At 43.0% G+C, this 13,087-nt stretch overlaps 2 protein-coding genes across 4 annotated transcripts in view; one reads left to right on the top strand and one right to left on the bottom strand.

The window, feature by feature from the left end:
* Nucleotides 1-13,087, top strand: part of ALPK1 (alpha kinase 1) — a 61,938-nt gene that overhangs the window by 2,366 nt on the left and 46,485 nt on the right. Inside the window, exons 1-3 of one of the 3 annotated variants that reach the window (XM_083756342.1) lie at nucleotides 430-1,151; nucleotides 1,523-4,323; nucleotides 4,463-6,187. The gene's annotated coding sequence lies outside the window, so the exon portion shown is untranslated. Of the gene's footprint in view, nucleotides 1-429; nucleotides 1,152-1,522; nucleotides 4,324-4,462; nucleotides 6,188-13,087 lie in introns of those variants that run through there. The other 2 variants (XM_083756345.1, XM_083756344.1) reach the window with 2 other exon arrangements.
* On the bottom strand, nucleotides 2,054-3,976 carry TIFA (TRAF interacting protein with forkhead associated domain; the record flags this gene model as incomplete). Its single annotated transcript, XM_083756973.1, has 1 exon — nucleotides 2,054-3,976. The coding sequence occupies one exon, from the start codon at nucleotides 3,974-3,976 to the stop codon at nucleotides 3,401-3,403; it is 576 nt and encodes a 191-aa protein (XP_083613099.1). The 3' UTR covers nucleotides 2,054-3,400.

Here is a 13,087-nt window from a genome sequence, read left to right as displayed (position 1 = left end):
ACAGGTCAGCAGAGCCACCCAATCAGTTTATTTTAATACTGCAAGGGCAAAGGCATGCATTAGCACATGTAGCTGACTGGCACCTGCAAACCCTTCTTTTGGCAGGAGTTGCATCTATACCTGCCCCACATCTCGCCTCATCAGGTATAGGGCTAGTGGGCATGGCTTGGGGAAAACAGACTTGCAGACCAAATGGGGACTCCTGCATGGTATACTGTATATGAGTTGGTGGCTTCCCCACCACCACCAGTGGGTTTGGGGTTGGTGGTGGAATTGGACTGGTAGAATTCTGAAGAGGTGGGGCAAATTAATCTCTTCCTGCTATGCAACTGTAGTGGGAGACTCCAATTTGGATGGCGATCAGCCTTATACCTCTGGAATTTGTCTTATCAATGGCTACTAATCACAATTATTTTATACTTCTTCCAGTATCAAGAGGCAGCTGTTGCCCTCTCTTGCTCCTGCACTTTCTATAGACTTCTGATTGACAAAGTGGAAAATAGGATGCAGGACTACATGAGGCTTGGGTCTGATTCAGCAGGGTGGTTCTTTGGAACTTTCACATCAGTTCTCCACTTCTGAAGAAACAGAACTTGGTAAAATAACCTTTGATAGAATTCAGTCTAACTTTGCACTTAGCTGTCTAATTACATAGCTAATGCCTACTGTCCCTCAGTCCAATCCTTGTTCTGCTACTACTGAAAAGACTTGCGGCTTTGCTATCTATCACATATTGGCCCCACTGCCCTTGTCACGTTATGTCGGTATATTTAGCTCACAGACACCACACCTTGCCTTCCTGATATTCTTAAGCATACAATGACCCATTGTGGAAACCTGTGATCACATTAACACCATACTGTATATTTAAAACACGCTTGCAGCAATTTTAACAGTCATCGTTCCCCTTCACAAAATAATTGTAAGGACTAGGTTGTCAAGGGTGTTGGAAATTGTAGCTCTGTGGGAGATCTAACTACAGAATTGACACTTACATATGCCACATAATACCCGTTCAGTATTTGTAAGAAACTGATCCTTGTGGCAGACCCTAACTTTGGAAATCCCTACCTGCTGACATCAGACAGGCACCTTTATTTCCCCCAGCACCCGCTAAAAACATTTTTGTTTACACAAGCCTACCCAGATTTGTGACGCAGGTGGCGCTGTGGGTTAAAGCCTCAGCGCCTAGGACTTGCCGATCGAAAGGTCGGCGGTTCGAATCCCTGCGGCAGGGTGCGCTCCCGCTGCTCGGTCCCAGCGCCTGCCAACCTAGCAGTTCGAAAGCACCTCAAAGTGCAAGTAGATAAATAGGGACCGCTTACCAGCGGGAAGGTAAACGGCGTTTCCGTGTGCGGCTCTGGCTCGCCAGAGCAGCGATGTCACGCTGGCCACGTGACCCGGAAGTGTCTCCGGACAGCGCTGGCCCCTGGCCTCTTAAGTGAGATGGGCACACAACCCCAGAGTCTGTCAAGACTGGCCCGTACGGGCAGGGGTACCTTTACCTTTACCTTTTACCCAGATTTGTAGAATGTTGATGAGTGTCTTTAGTTTATTGATGATTTTAAAATTCTGAATGTTTTAAGTATTTGTTTTTAACTCTTTTTACCTACAATTTTATTGTCCTAGCCTTTTTGTAAACTGCTTTGAGATGGTTGTTTTTTGCGATCAAGCAGTGTATAAACTTTATTAAATAAATGCTCTGCACCCTTAAACTACAGTTCCCAGGATTCTTGGGGGAAGCCATGACTACTAAAGCGACAGAAGAGTGCTTTAAATGCATGGTGTACATGTTTCTTCATATTTAACGCTGTAACCAGTTTTTTCCCTGAGGGCTGAATTTGATTTTCAATTTGGCTGCAATCCTTCATAAAGCTTGGCAACATAAATCCCACTTTAAGCAGCCTAACTTTGGATGACTGCAGCTTGAATCTTTAATAATGCTATTAATTGCATTTTATCCTAGCCTTAAGTAGCTACGGGTAATGTAGGCAGTTCTCTGCTGAACCACCTCTTATCCTTGCAACACCCTGTGATGAGTTAGGCTGAGAGATTGTGATTATATTGTGTTTATTTAGTAAACTTATTAGTTGCTTGTTACACAGAAGGGCTCCAAAAGACTTGTAACATACTTTAAGCATAAGTTTAAAAAATATTTTACAAGCACAGTCACACAGAAATACGTTCAGATCATAAGCAATACACAAAACCCCCTGCTCCACTCGTAACAGCAGTATAAAGCTCTAGCAGCATGCTAATTACAATCACTGTCCATCAAAAGCCTGGAAAAGATGTATTTTTTAGTCAAGGTCAGGAAAGGCACCAAGTAGACCTCATTAATAAGGGGAACCAAACCTGATTAGACCAGGTCTACCCCAGTGTTCCTCTTGGTTAAATGCAAATTTGAAGTCACCTCCTCTGCCCCAATCCTAATCTCACAATCTAACAGCTACTAGCACAAGAGAACACAGCACGGTGTCCAAATGGAATCAAAATAGTTGCACAACAGTATTAATGCTAGCATGCATGTGTTTATGTACTTTCACAACTTGCAGCAATTTCAAATCAACAGCTGTTCAGAAACAGAGCAGGAAGCATGTACAGGTCAGGCTATGAAATATAAAAGAGGCCTTTAGATATTGCATACCTTATTATGTTCTCCAAGTTCCTTTTGCTTTTGGGCAGGCTTGCAGTGTCATATTTAAACAATTGGTTCCAGTTTTATATTGTTGGGTGATAGTTAGCCATCCATCCAAGATGACAGTGGTATTACAAGGTCAGAATTTTCTTTTTGCCTTCAGGTAGTCCTTAGAGGTGGCTCACCTGTGGCCTGTGGCAGCTTTTGAACTAAAACTCCCATTATCCCATGATCATTGGGCATGCTGGCTGGAACTGACAGCTGGAATTGTTGGGAGTCCTGCAATATCTGGAAGGCTACAGGTCAGCCACTGCTGAAAAGTATTGAAAGCCTGCATTGTTACCACCAAGTCCTCTGGCTGTACCTGTTTTAAGCCAGAGGTGGGAAACTGGATCCCAATGGTGGGCCAGATCCTTACCTTCCCCACCCCCAGGAGCCAATTTTGATAGAGGATGCCGTGTCAATCACAATGACAGCAGGTAACCTGTTTTCCTTTGCCCATGCAGTTTGTAGTCAAACCATGCAGGCAAAGGCACTGTGTTTTGTAAGTGTCATTGACCAGCTAATTAGGCTCACAGTCTGGTGGCTCCTCACCAGTATTTTAAGCAATGATGCCAAAATATCTGTAAAGTGGCAGCTTACAAAGAACAATGCTAACCTATTCATAGTGTAGGCATATATTGGACATATGTGAAGGATACCATTCAACTGCAATAGTACATAGGGCAAAAAACCAACAACATTGAATTTGTAACATTGAAACTAGTAAGTCCATTTCTCATGGAGGGCGTTTCCCATTTCTTCTGTCTCATCTATCTCAACTGGAGATTCAGCACATGAAAAGCCACATTCAGGTATAGGTTCCCGCCAAGACAAGTTTTTTGGCTGCAACATGGGTGTTTTTGATAATTCAAAGCGGATGTCAAAATACTTATCTGACTGTCCTTCTTCTTTTTCCAATAGCATTTGGTACTCTCCAAAGCAAACCATGCATGTCTCTTGCAACTCAACCTTATTCAGGTAAGCCAGTTCAGCGAGATCCACAAACAGCTTTGTCTTCTTGCTCAAATTCTTAATCTCGAAACCCAGCTTTGAGCTGTTGAAGTGTCTGAAACACTGCAGAGCAAACTGAATACGTGAGGCCCGTCCATCTACAAAGTTAAAGCGGCAGACCTGCCCATCTCTTCCAAACTTCACTAGGTCATCTACTTTCACGTGATGTGGCTGGCAGAAGTGGAAGGCTTGGAATACGTTCTTTTCCATTTGACTTGGATGATAGACTTTGATATGGAGACAGGTCACAGTCTCTTCTGTATCTTCAGTTTCAAAGCTGGCCATGGCAGTACTAGTTCTCAGAAAAACCCTGGAAGAAAACATCAACCACAACTTCACACTATTTTAAAAAAACAAACAACCAGAAAGAAAAAATGTAAAAACAAACTACAGTCAGAAAAATGTGTCAGCTCCTCTCCCAGGGCAACAGGCATATGAGCCAGCCACCATCTTACCTGCAGATGCTCCCCCCATCAAATTTTCTTTCACAATTCTAGAACTGAGCATCTACTGACCGGCAATCGAACCCAGGCCGTGGCAGTGAGAGCACTGAATCCTAACCACTAGACCACCAGGGATAGTTCTGTTACCTCCAGTATCCAATCAGTATACTTCCAAATGCCAGTTTCTAGGTAGGGTACAGCATCTACTGACCGGCAATCGAACCCAGACCATGGCAGTGAGAGCGCCAAATCCTAACCACTAGACCACCAGGGATAGTTTTGTTACCTCCAGTATCCAATCAGTATACTTCCAATTGCCAGTTTCTAGGGTACAATGACAGGAAAGGACTTTTGTTTGTGATGGCACATTCAGGACAGATAAAATAAAAAACCTCAGCATGTAGCTAAACTATGGTATTTACTACTACAAAATGTGACCATAGCCACCTACTTGGACTGCTTTCAAAGGGAATTAGAAAAATTCATGGAGGATGAAGCTGCCAATGGCTATCAAAGATAATTATGGAATCACAGAATTTAAGAGTTGAAAGGGCCCCTGAGGATTATTTAGTCAAATCCCCTGCAATGCTGGAAAATGCAGCTGTCCCATACGGGGATCACATCTGCAACCGTGGCATTATCAGCACCATGCTCTAACCAACTGGGCTATCCAGGCCTTGTTAAAGATGTGTTCCTTGACCAGAAATCAAACCTGGGCCCTGGCAGTGAGAGCACTAAATCCTAACCACTAGACCACCAGGGATAGTTCTGTTACCTTCAATATCTGAGTACAGTAGTATATTTCTGAATATCATTTTCTAGGATACAACAACAGGAGTTGTTACATTTGTGTCCTGCTAGTGAGTTTCCTATAGGCATCTAGTTGACCACTGTAGGAACAGAATGCTGTAATAGATGGGTTTTTGGCCTTATGCTGTCGCACTCTACTTAGGCTCCTAGAAACCATAGTAAAGCTAGCTACAAAAGGAGCGACAATTCAAATTTTGGGTTGGTGACAGAAATCTCTACTGAATTCAACTTACTCCCAACTTAAAACCACACTGGACTGTAGCTGTTCACTTTACCCAAACATCTAGCTACATCCTTGATAGCACCCACATTGTTCATGGTTCTCTCTGGCTTCTCACCAGAATGCACTCCAGAAATAACAGTTGTTTCTATACACTCCATACTTAGACAAAGCCCACAAATCTGCTCCTCCACCTGAATCGCTCTTAACAGCTCTCCCCATAGCTACACCCCTTCTAAGCTCATACAAAAGCAAACTTTTTGACCACAGTAGTTTCAACATTGCATTACCCAACCTGATGAAGAATTATAGTGGACTCAAAGGCTTGCTTGTATTTTTGTGACGTTTTGTTTTGGCCTGAATACCAAGCCAGCTTTTTAAATCAAACATATATACACATACCCCTGCCCTTTGTTAAACTTCGTTGTGCTATTCCAGCCTGATGAATGACCTCAAATGACCTGACCTCAAAGTCCTGCTTATTATTTTGCAGCAAGCTGCTTGGTCATAATCAAGGTGGTATTGGAACTGTTCCAAATAAAAAGGCCACTTTAAACCTTACCCCCAAAAATATGCTAATACAGTACAACCTCCCTCTTCCTCAGCTTACCCTCCGAGAAAGGGGTGCTTGTTGATCTGACAAGTCAAACCAAATATACCAAATGACGCCCCAGGAGGAATGTGGCTGTTTTTCCCCTCCCCTCCTATTATCTCCCTGCTTTGGTCGAGGTCTGGCTTGCAGAGTGTGCCATCCTCGCCGAAAGCAGTTGCACCAACCAGCGCGATCGCTTGTGTAATTGAACGGGAGGCCCGTCCCACAAGGCCTTACCGATTAGTAAACCAAGCGCCGGGCAGGAATCACACTTTCAGTTTCAGTTTCACTTGCGCTTCCGGCTGGGCACGAAAGCGCAAAGCAAGCGAGAGGTCCGAGCCCAGGCAGCGGGCGCCACGTCTTGGCGCAAACCGAGCGTTGGAATTTCCCCGGCCCCTTTGCCTAGAAAACGCCAGTAGCCAAAGAGCAAGGTGAGCCACCGTTGTCCCCCGTATTGTTACTCTAATTAAAAGCATAACCTCGCCTTACGCGCTTCCACATCCGATTGCTTCCCAACCCCCCTTTTCTTGCTTTTTTGCTGCAGTTGAAAAACAAGCTCAGATTAAAATCTTACGATTCCTGCCCCTTCTCCTTCTCTCTCTCTCTCTCTCTCTCTCTCTCTCACACACACACACATACACACACACAACACACACACACTGATACGTTTACCTGCGCCAAGCAATTTCAGAAGGCAGCAAGATTGGGCGAGCTTGGAGTAGAGGAGCCAAGAAAAGGGAGTCCCCATGTGATCAGATTGCTTTCACATCTCCTTTGGAGAACATGCCCCTTCCTCCCGTCCTTCCGGCCCCGAAAGAGGGGAGGGGGCGCGAGGGAAGGGAGATGACGAGCGCCAGCTGAGTTGCTGTCTCGACGCAGCAGCTCTGCTCTGCCAGGGGATTTCCTCCTTTCCCTGCGAGGAGGGGGTAGAGAGCGGGACGTTAGACGCTCGAGTCAAAAATGTGTGTGTGCAGGGATGATTAGAAACAGTGTTGGCTGCCATCTGGTGTGCAGGCTCCTCTCTTGAAGTCAGTGACAGTTGGTAACGTTAAAGATAACTGCCAAGAGCAGTGGTGGTTCCCAGACTTTTCCAGGCTGCTACACCCCCACACTGGCTCCATGAACTCATCCCCGGTGCCCCCTCTAAAATGCATTATTCAGAATATCCTCCACAGATAGATAAGAGTATTTAAGAAGTGGGGATTCCAGCAAACGTGTTTGCCTGTTAAAAGGTGAGGAGCCGCAGGTCCTTGCAAACAAAGCCCCCACTAATGTTGGCATAGCTCCAGCATACAAGTTTTCGAGTGCGTTTTTAAAACCCATTTCTTTGGAACTGCCTTTTCTTAAACAAGGTCTGCATTACATCTATGTTAGGACATTTGACACTTAGAAAAGCTTCACCCATCATAGGGTAACATGGGAGAAAAATAGGCACAGCCTTCCTTACCTGCCTTCCTTTAGCAGAAGTAACAAGAGTCTACAGTTTCTTGAAGGAATTGCTAGTCTAGGGATGGGAATACTCTGGCCTCCTGATGTTGTTGGGCTCTCAGTTCCCCTCAGTCTCAGCAAACACGGTCTGGGATGACGGCAGTTGTAGTCCAACAACATATGGAGGGCCATAGTTTCCTCATTGCCATGCTAGTCAATCATTATTTTGAATAGCCAGTGAAGCTCACCTTTGTCACATGCAGGAGGGAAGATGTTACAGAGGAGCAGTGGGTGTTGGGAGCATACGTGCAGCAGTTCTATCACCTGACATCATGCTGAATGACTTTTCTGTATTTCTGACAGGTGGTTTTTTTTATTATTCCTCCAATAAAGTAGTGTAGGGACTTTCCCTGCTGTAAAATGACATTGATTGTTACCACTAGCAAACTGGTGACCGTTTTGGAGATCCCTGATGCGCTTGTTTATGACTACTGTGGTTCACTCTTGCATTCACAAAATCATTCCAATTAAACACATTTTGGAGATTTATCGTTCAATGGAAAATAGCTGCTCAACTTCCACATCTCTATCTCTCATTAGGGACACCAGAGTTTTATTCACCACGCTTGTTAAGGCTGTTACTATTATTGTCATTTATTATATATCAAGCACTTCCAATGTGTACTGTTATATGTTCCTTCATCTGCAGGATTTCCTTTCTACATTTCCTTTTAAAAAAATTATTTTATTATAGAAGTAGCTTGTAGGCTTTTCTCCAGAACTTTTAATCCATGATTCTGCAAAAGATGCTAAGTAGCCATGAGATAGAGCAGGGGTCAGCAAACTTTTTCAGCCGTGGGTTGGTCCCCTGTCCCTCAGACCATGTGGGGGGCCGGACTATATTTTGAAAAAACCTCGAATGAATTCCTATGCCCCCACAATAACCCAGAGATGCATTTTAAATAAAAGCACACATTCTGCTCATATAAAAACACCAGGCAGGCCCGACAAATAACCCAGAGATGCATTTTAAATAAAAGGACACATTCTGCTCATATAAAAACACCAGGCAGGCCCCACAAATAACCCAGAGATGCATTTTAAATAAAAGGACACATTCTACTCATGCCAAAACATGCTGATTTCTGGACCGTCCATGGGCCGGGTTGAGAAGGTGATTGGGCCGCATCCGGCCCCCGGGCCTTAGGCTGCCTACCCCTGAGATAGAGCTTCCTACTCCCTCTCCCATAATGCCTTGCACCAGCCATGAGACTAGCTATATACAGTGGTACCTCTGGATATGAAGGGGATCCGTTCCGGAGCCCCGTTCACATCCAGAAGCGAACGCAACCTGTTTTTGCGGGGGTCACGATTTGCCGCTTCCACGCATGCACATGATGTCATTTTGACCATCTGTGCATGCGCGAGAGGCAAAACCCGGAAGTAACGCGTTCCGTTACTTCCGGGTCACCGCGGAGCGCAACCCGAAAGCACTCAACCTGAAGCAATTTAAACCCAAGGTATGACTGTATAACTAAGCTGTGTTGCAAAATGTTGCAGAGGCCTCTGGACATTCCTTTCTTGAGCAATCTTTGTCAGTCTTTCTGTGAACTTCCTGCAAACTGAATTTCACATCTTCTTTCACCTTACTTCCTCATTAAAGCATCAGACTTACAAGAAATTAATGCTTTTTCAGGTAAGGCGGAAACGTACTCTTTCTGAAGGATGTCTTTATTACTTTATTGTTGGTTTCTATAGAGCTAAGAAAGCCGCTGTCAATGTGTATCTTTCAAGGAGACGTTGCTTTATTACTCAGAGAACCTTGGGTTTATTACCCAATACACACACAAATAACCTGATGTGTGGGAATTCTTGTACCTCAGTCCTAACAGTGTTGTTGGAATTTAACAACACTGATGATTTGCAGATACATTTGCTTAACAGGAAGCGCTATAATAAATTCATTAAGCACATGTTTGTAGAAAATATCCGTACTTCAACTTCTGGCATCTCCAGGTAGGACTCCTGTGTGAGTCTTTGCTGTGCAGTGTAGACCAGGAACAGGAAACCTCAGCCGTGAGGGCCACCTGCGGCCCTCCAGTTCTCTCTGCCTGGTCCTCAGGACTCCCCCCAGCCTACTCCCTCTTTCCAGGCCACACCCCTCGTTGGTCCTGTTCCCCCCACTTCTCAAGTGGCTTTGCCTGGCTGGAATTTGCCCTCCCATTTTCTGGGATGGAGAAATGTTGTGGAGCGAGGGAGTTTGGGATGAAACCTATTCAATTATTTTTAAAACTTAAATATCACTTTTCATTTATAAACTTTGCATAAACCTCAAAGCAACTCTCAATATATACACATAAAACTATTACAATCATTAAGTAACAACAATCAAACATCCATCATATAATTTCCACAACTACAGCAACCAGAAGAAGAAAAAAGATGTTTGACGTCTTATTATGTTTTATATGTGCTGGAAGCTGCTCAGAGTGGCTGGGAAAACCCAGCCAGTTGGTTGGGGTATAAATAATAAAAGTATTGTTGTTGTTTTTTTAGTAGTAGTAGTAGTTGTTGTTATGTTCCAGACACCAAACTGTTTTTGCACTTGCTCTGCAAACCAGATTGAGCAGGTGCAAACCATAGTTTACCAGTTTGGACAAAGCAGCAAACATTAGTTTGTCTGAAACCAGGATTAGAAGAAAGAAATTGTCACATGCCCAGGGCTCATCACTGTGTGGTTTACAGGAATCCAGTGCTCCTGAATTTTTTGAACAGATAAGTTCTGTGAAAAAGGAATAGGTGAATGGAAAGGTTAAGACAATAAATATACTGGAAAGATGTTTTTATCATACAGTGTTTAAAATAAATATTTGGCACAATACAGCCAAAATTAATCACTTTTACAGCAGTTTGATTCTTTGGAATGAAATCAATATGTATAAATGTGTCCTATTACATTTAATGTGCTTGAAAAATGATTAATTTTGTCTGGGATGTTCCCCACTGATTTCCAGAAAATCCGTTTAAAATCTGCAAATGTTTGAAATGCACATGAAGTTCTGTTCACAAGCAAAATATTGGAAGTGAAAGGAAGAACAAGGTTTGGGAGGAAATGGGGGAATCTGAAGAGTGGAAGCTGATCACATGTTTCAATTTACTGTACCAAGTATGGAAACTATAGTTAAATTGAAAGAAGCATATAAAAATGTGATCTGGGAAGTCTTGTTTTCTCTAACAGGCAGATATATATCCACCTCCAAATAATAAAAAGCCTCTATTTTCTTTTCAAAAATCCATTCTATCATTCTTTAGTTTAGACAAACTCTCCATAGGTCTTCAAGAAAGTCTATTCCAGTGTATTTGCTTCCCAGTCTCTAGATGGCAATGTTGCCTCAGACATACTCACCATCGATGCTTTGTCCATGATGCTTTCTTTGTTTGTTCTTCTGAAGGACTCAGTCCTTCCTTAATAAGAAACTGATCCTGCCAGGATTTCTGCACGTGACTGCTTTTGTACACAAGAGTAATCTCACCAAGCTCGACACAAGTCCTCGCGTGCATCTGTTTTGACAAGATCAGGGTTGAAAGTTCTGGACTGACAACCATGGAGACTAAATCCTCTGTTCACCCAGAGAGCAGGTGCAGAGGCAGCAACGGCAGATGCAACACAAGCTTCCTCTTCTTCATTCTCCAGCAAACCCAACAGTGAGATTGTGGCTGTAATTGTTTTTGATAATCAGAAAGTACGACAATTGAGGAATTATACCCAGGAGAGAAAAAAAGTGAAGAATGAGTGACAAGCGAGGTGTTCTCTTGGAAACAATGCAGAATAATGTGAGCTGTGGAAGGAAAGCTTTAGCAAGGGATCAAGGATAATAATCTAAAATCATCACATCAGTGGTTCAAAATCAATGCGAAATAGAAAAGAAATTATATAGGAAGGAGCAAAATTATGATTCCAGGTCAGCAGATCTCATGAAACAAAAATATTGAAAAGCATTTTAGTTGCATGTTGTTTTAAAAAGTGATTTCCTGCAGCCCAGGTCACTGTGTTTGAAATAAGTTCAGTTGGGCTTATAGGAGTGTGCATAGGAGTGCAAGCTTTGTGTGAAAAGTTTAGGCGCCTGCTGGAAAGGAGCTCACACCCCCTTTACTCTTCCCCAGTAGTTTCAAGTCAGTGCAGCACATCAGCTAAGCAAAAGTCTGTCTTAGTCATTGGTTTCTCTTTAACCATGGTCTATAGCCAAGACCAAACCTTGGTTTGGCTTAGTGTTATCTGTGAATGCGATGCCATGAATCCTGTACCCAAAATGTTATTTCATTTCATTTCTCGGATTAAGTTCAGACCTGCATCTGCCACTTTTAGCACACTGTTGCCTGGAATAATTGAGAAGTAACCTAGAAGCATTTGCTTGCTTGCTTGCTTCCTAAAAATCTTTATAAATCACTTAATATTTGAAACATCTTCAAGTGGTGGGCTATGTAAACTGTATCATTAAAACAAAAATGCAACATAAAAACAGTAAAACTGTAAATAACAACAGGGTCCATTTTTATGGACCATGGAAAGCCTGGGCAAAAAGATATGTCTATGCAAGACATTTGAAGGCAATGAAGGTTGCTGCTTTACTTATAGCAGTTGGAAGGGAATTCCATAGCAGAATCCAGTAGCAGAGAATTATGATTTCGGGATCACCATCCTATGACGTTCTGTAGGGTGCAGCACCACAAGTAGAATTACTCCAGATGATCTAAGACAGTGCTTGATTATTCACTACGCAGACTAAACACATGCTTTGTACACCAGCAAAGCAGCAGCACTATAAAAAGAAAGTTTTTTTAAAAAAAGAATTTGACACTGCATTTTTTTAAAAAAAAGCACTGAAGTAATCTTCATGGGGAAAACCAGAAATTTACTAGACTTCCTTGCACACACACACTTTCCCCCATTTTATCTGTTCTCTTTTTATTACTTACCCTCGCCTAAAGCAGGAGGCATTCTACTAACATAGATTGAAATAATGTGATAACTGCAATATATGCTTTGTTTAAAAGTGTTATGATATGGTTTAGTATTGTTTTACTTTGAATTACATATGGGGGGCACCAAAATATTTTCTGTGCTTTAAGTCCTCTAAAAGTCATAATCTGACCCTGATCTAAGTAATCTTACAGGTCTATACATGGTTTTTCGTTATCTGGATGAATGCTATGCAGTCACTTCAGTGATTTCCCACTTCCATAATCCTTCCTCTCCAGAACTTCATAGGAACATAAGGAGCTGCCTTATATCAAGTTAAACCATTGGTCCATGTAGCTCAGTATTGTAGTCATTAACTGGTTGTGGCCAGCGGCTCTCCAGGGTTTTTGACAGGGGTCTTCCTCAGCCCTGTGCGGAGATGCCAGAGATTAGAGCTGGAATCTTCTTTGCATAAATGCTCTGCTCCATCACAGACTTACAACCATTCAGTGCTAGTTTTGCTGGATATTTGCTGCCATATGGCTAGGAAGAAAGCTGTGATGGACACCCCAAGAGGTCCCTCTGCTAGCTCTACTTGTCAACAAATCCCCACAGGCCACCAGTTTTCATAGAATTGTAGAGCTGGAAAGTACCCCAAGGGTGATCTAGTCTGCAATGCAGGAATCTTTTGCTTGAATCCATGGCCCTGAGATTAAGAGTCTCTGCCAACTGAGCTTCCCCAGTTTTGTAGCTGGCTGTTCTATGAAATCAGTATAACCGTCCTTGGGAATTGTATCTTGGTGAGAGTTGCAGTTCCTTTTGCAATGAGAGTGAAGGAACAGAAATAAGAGAATCAGGGTGGTCATGAAGACAGAGCAGGGCTTCAGCGCAAGAGATTTGCCTTCAGAAGCTCTCAGGAATGAATCCATCAAGCTGTTGTTGC

This window comes from Podarcis gaigeae (genome assembly GCF_964106915.1).
Source record: "Podarcis gaigeae genome assembly, chromosome: 9".
NCBI classification, from domain to species: domain Eukaryota; kingdom Metazoa; phylum Chordata; class Lepidosauria; order Squamata; family Lacertidae; genus Podarcis; species Podarcis gaigeae.
This window is presented reverse-complemented; position numbering and strand designations above follow the sequence as displayed.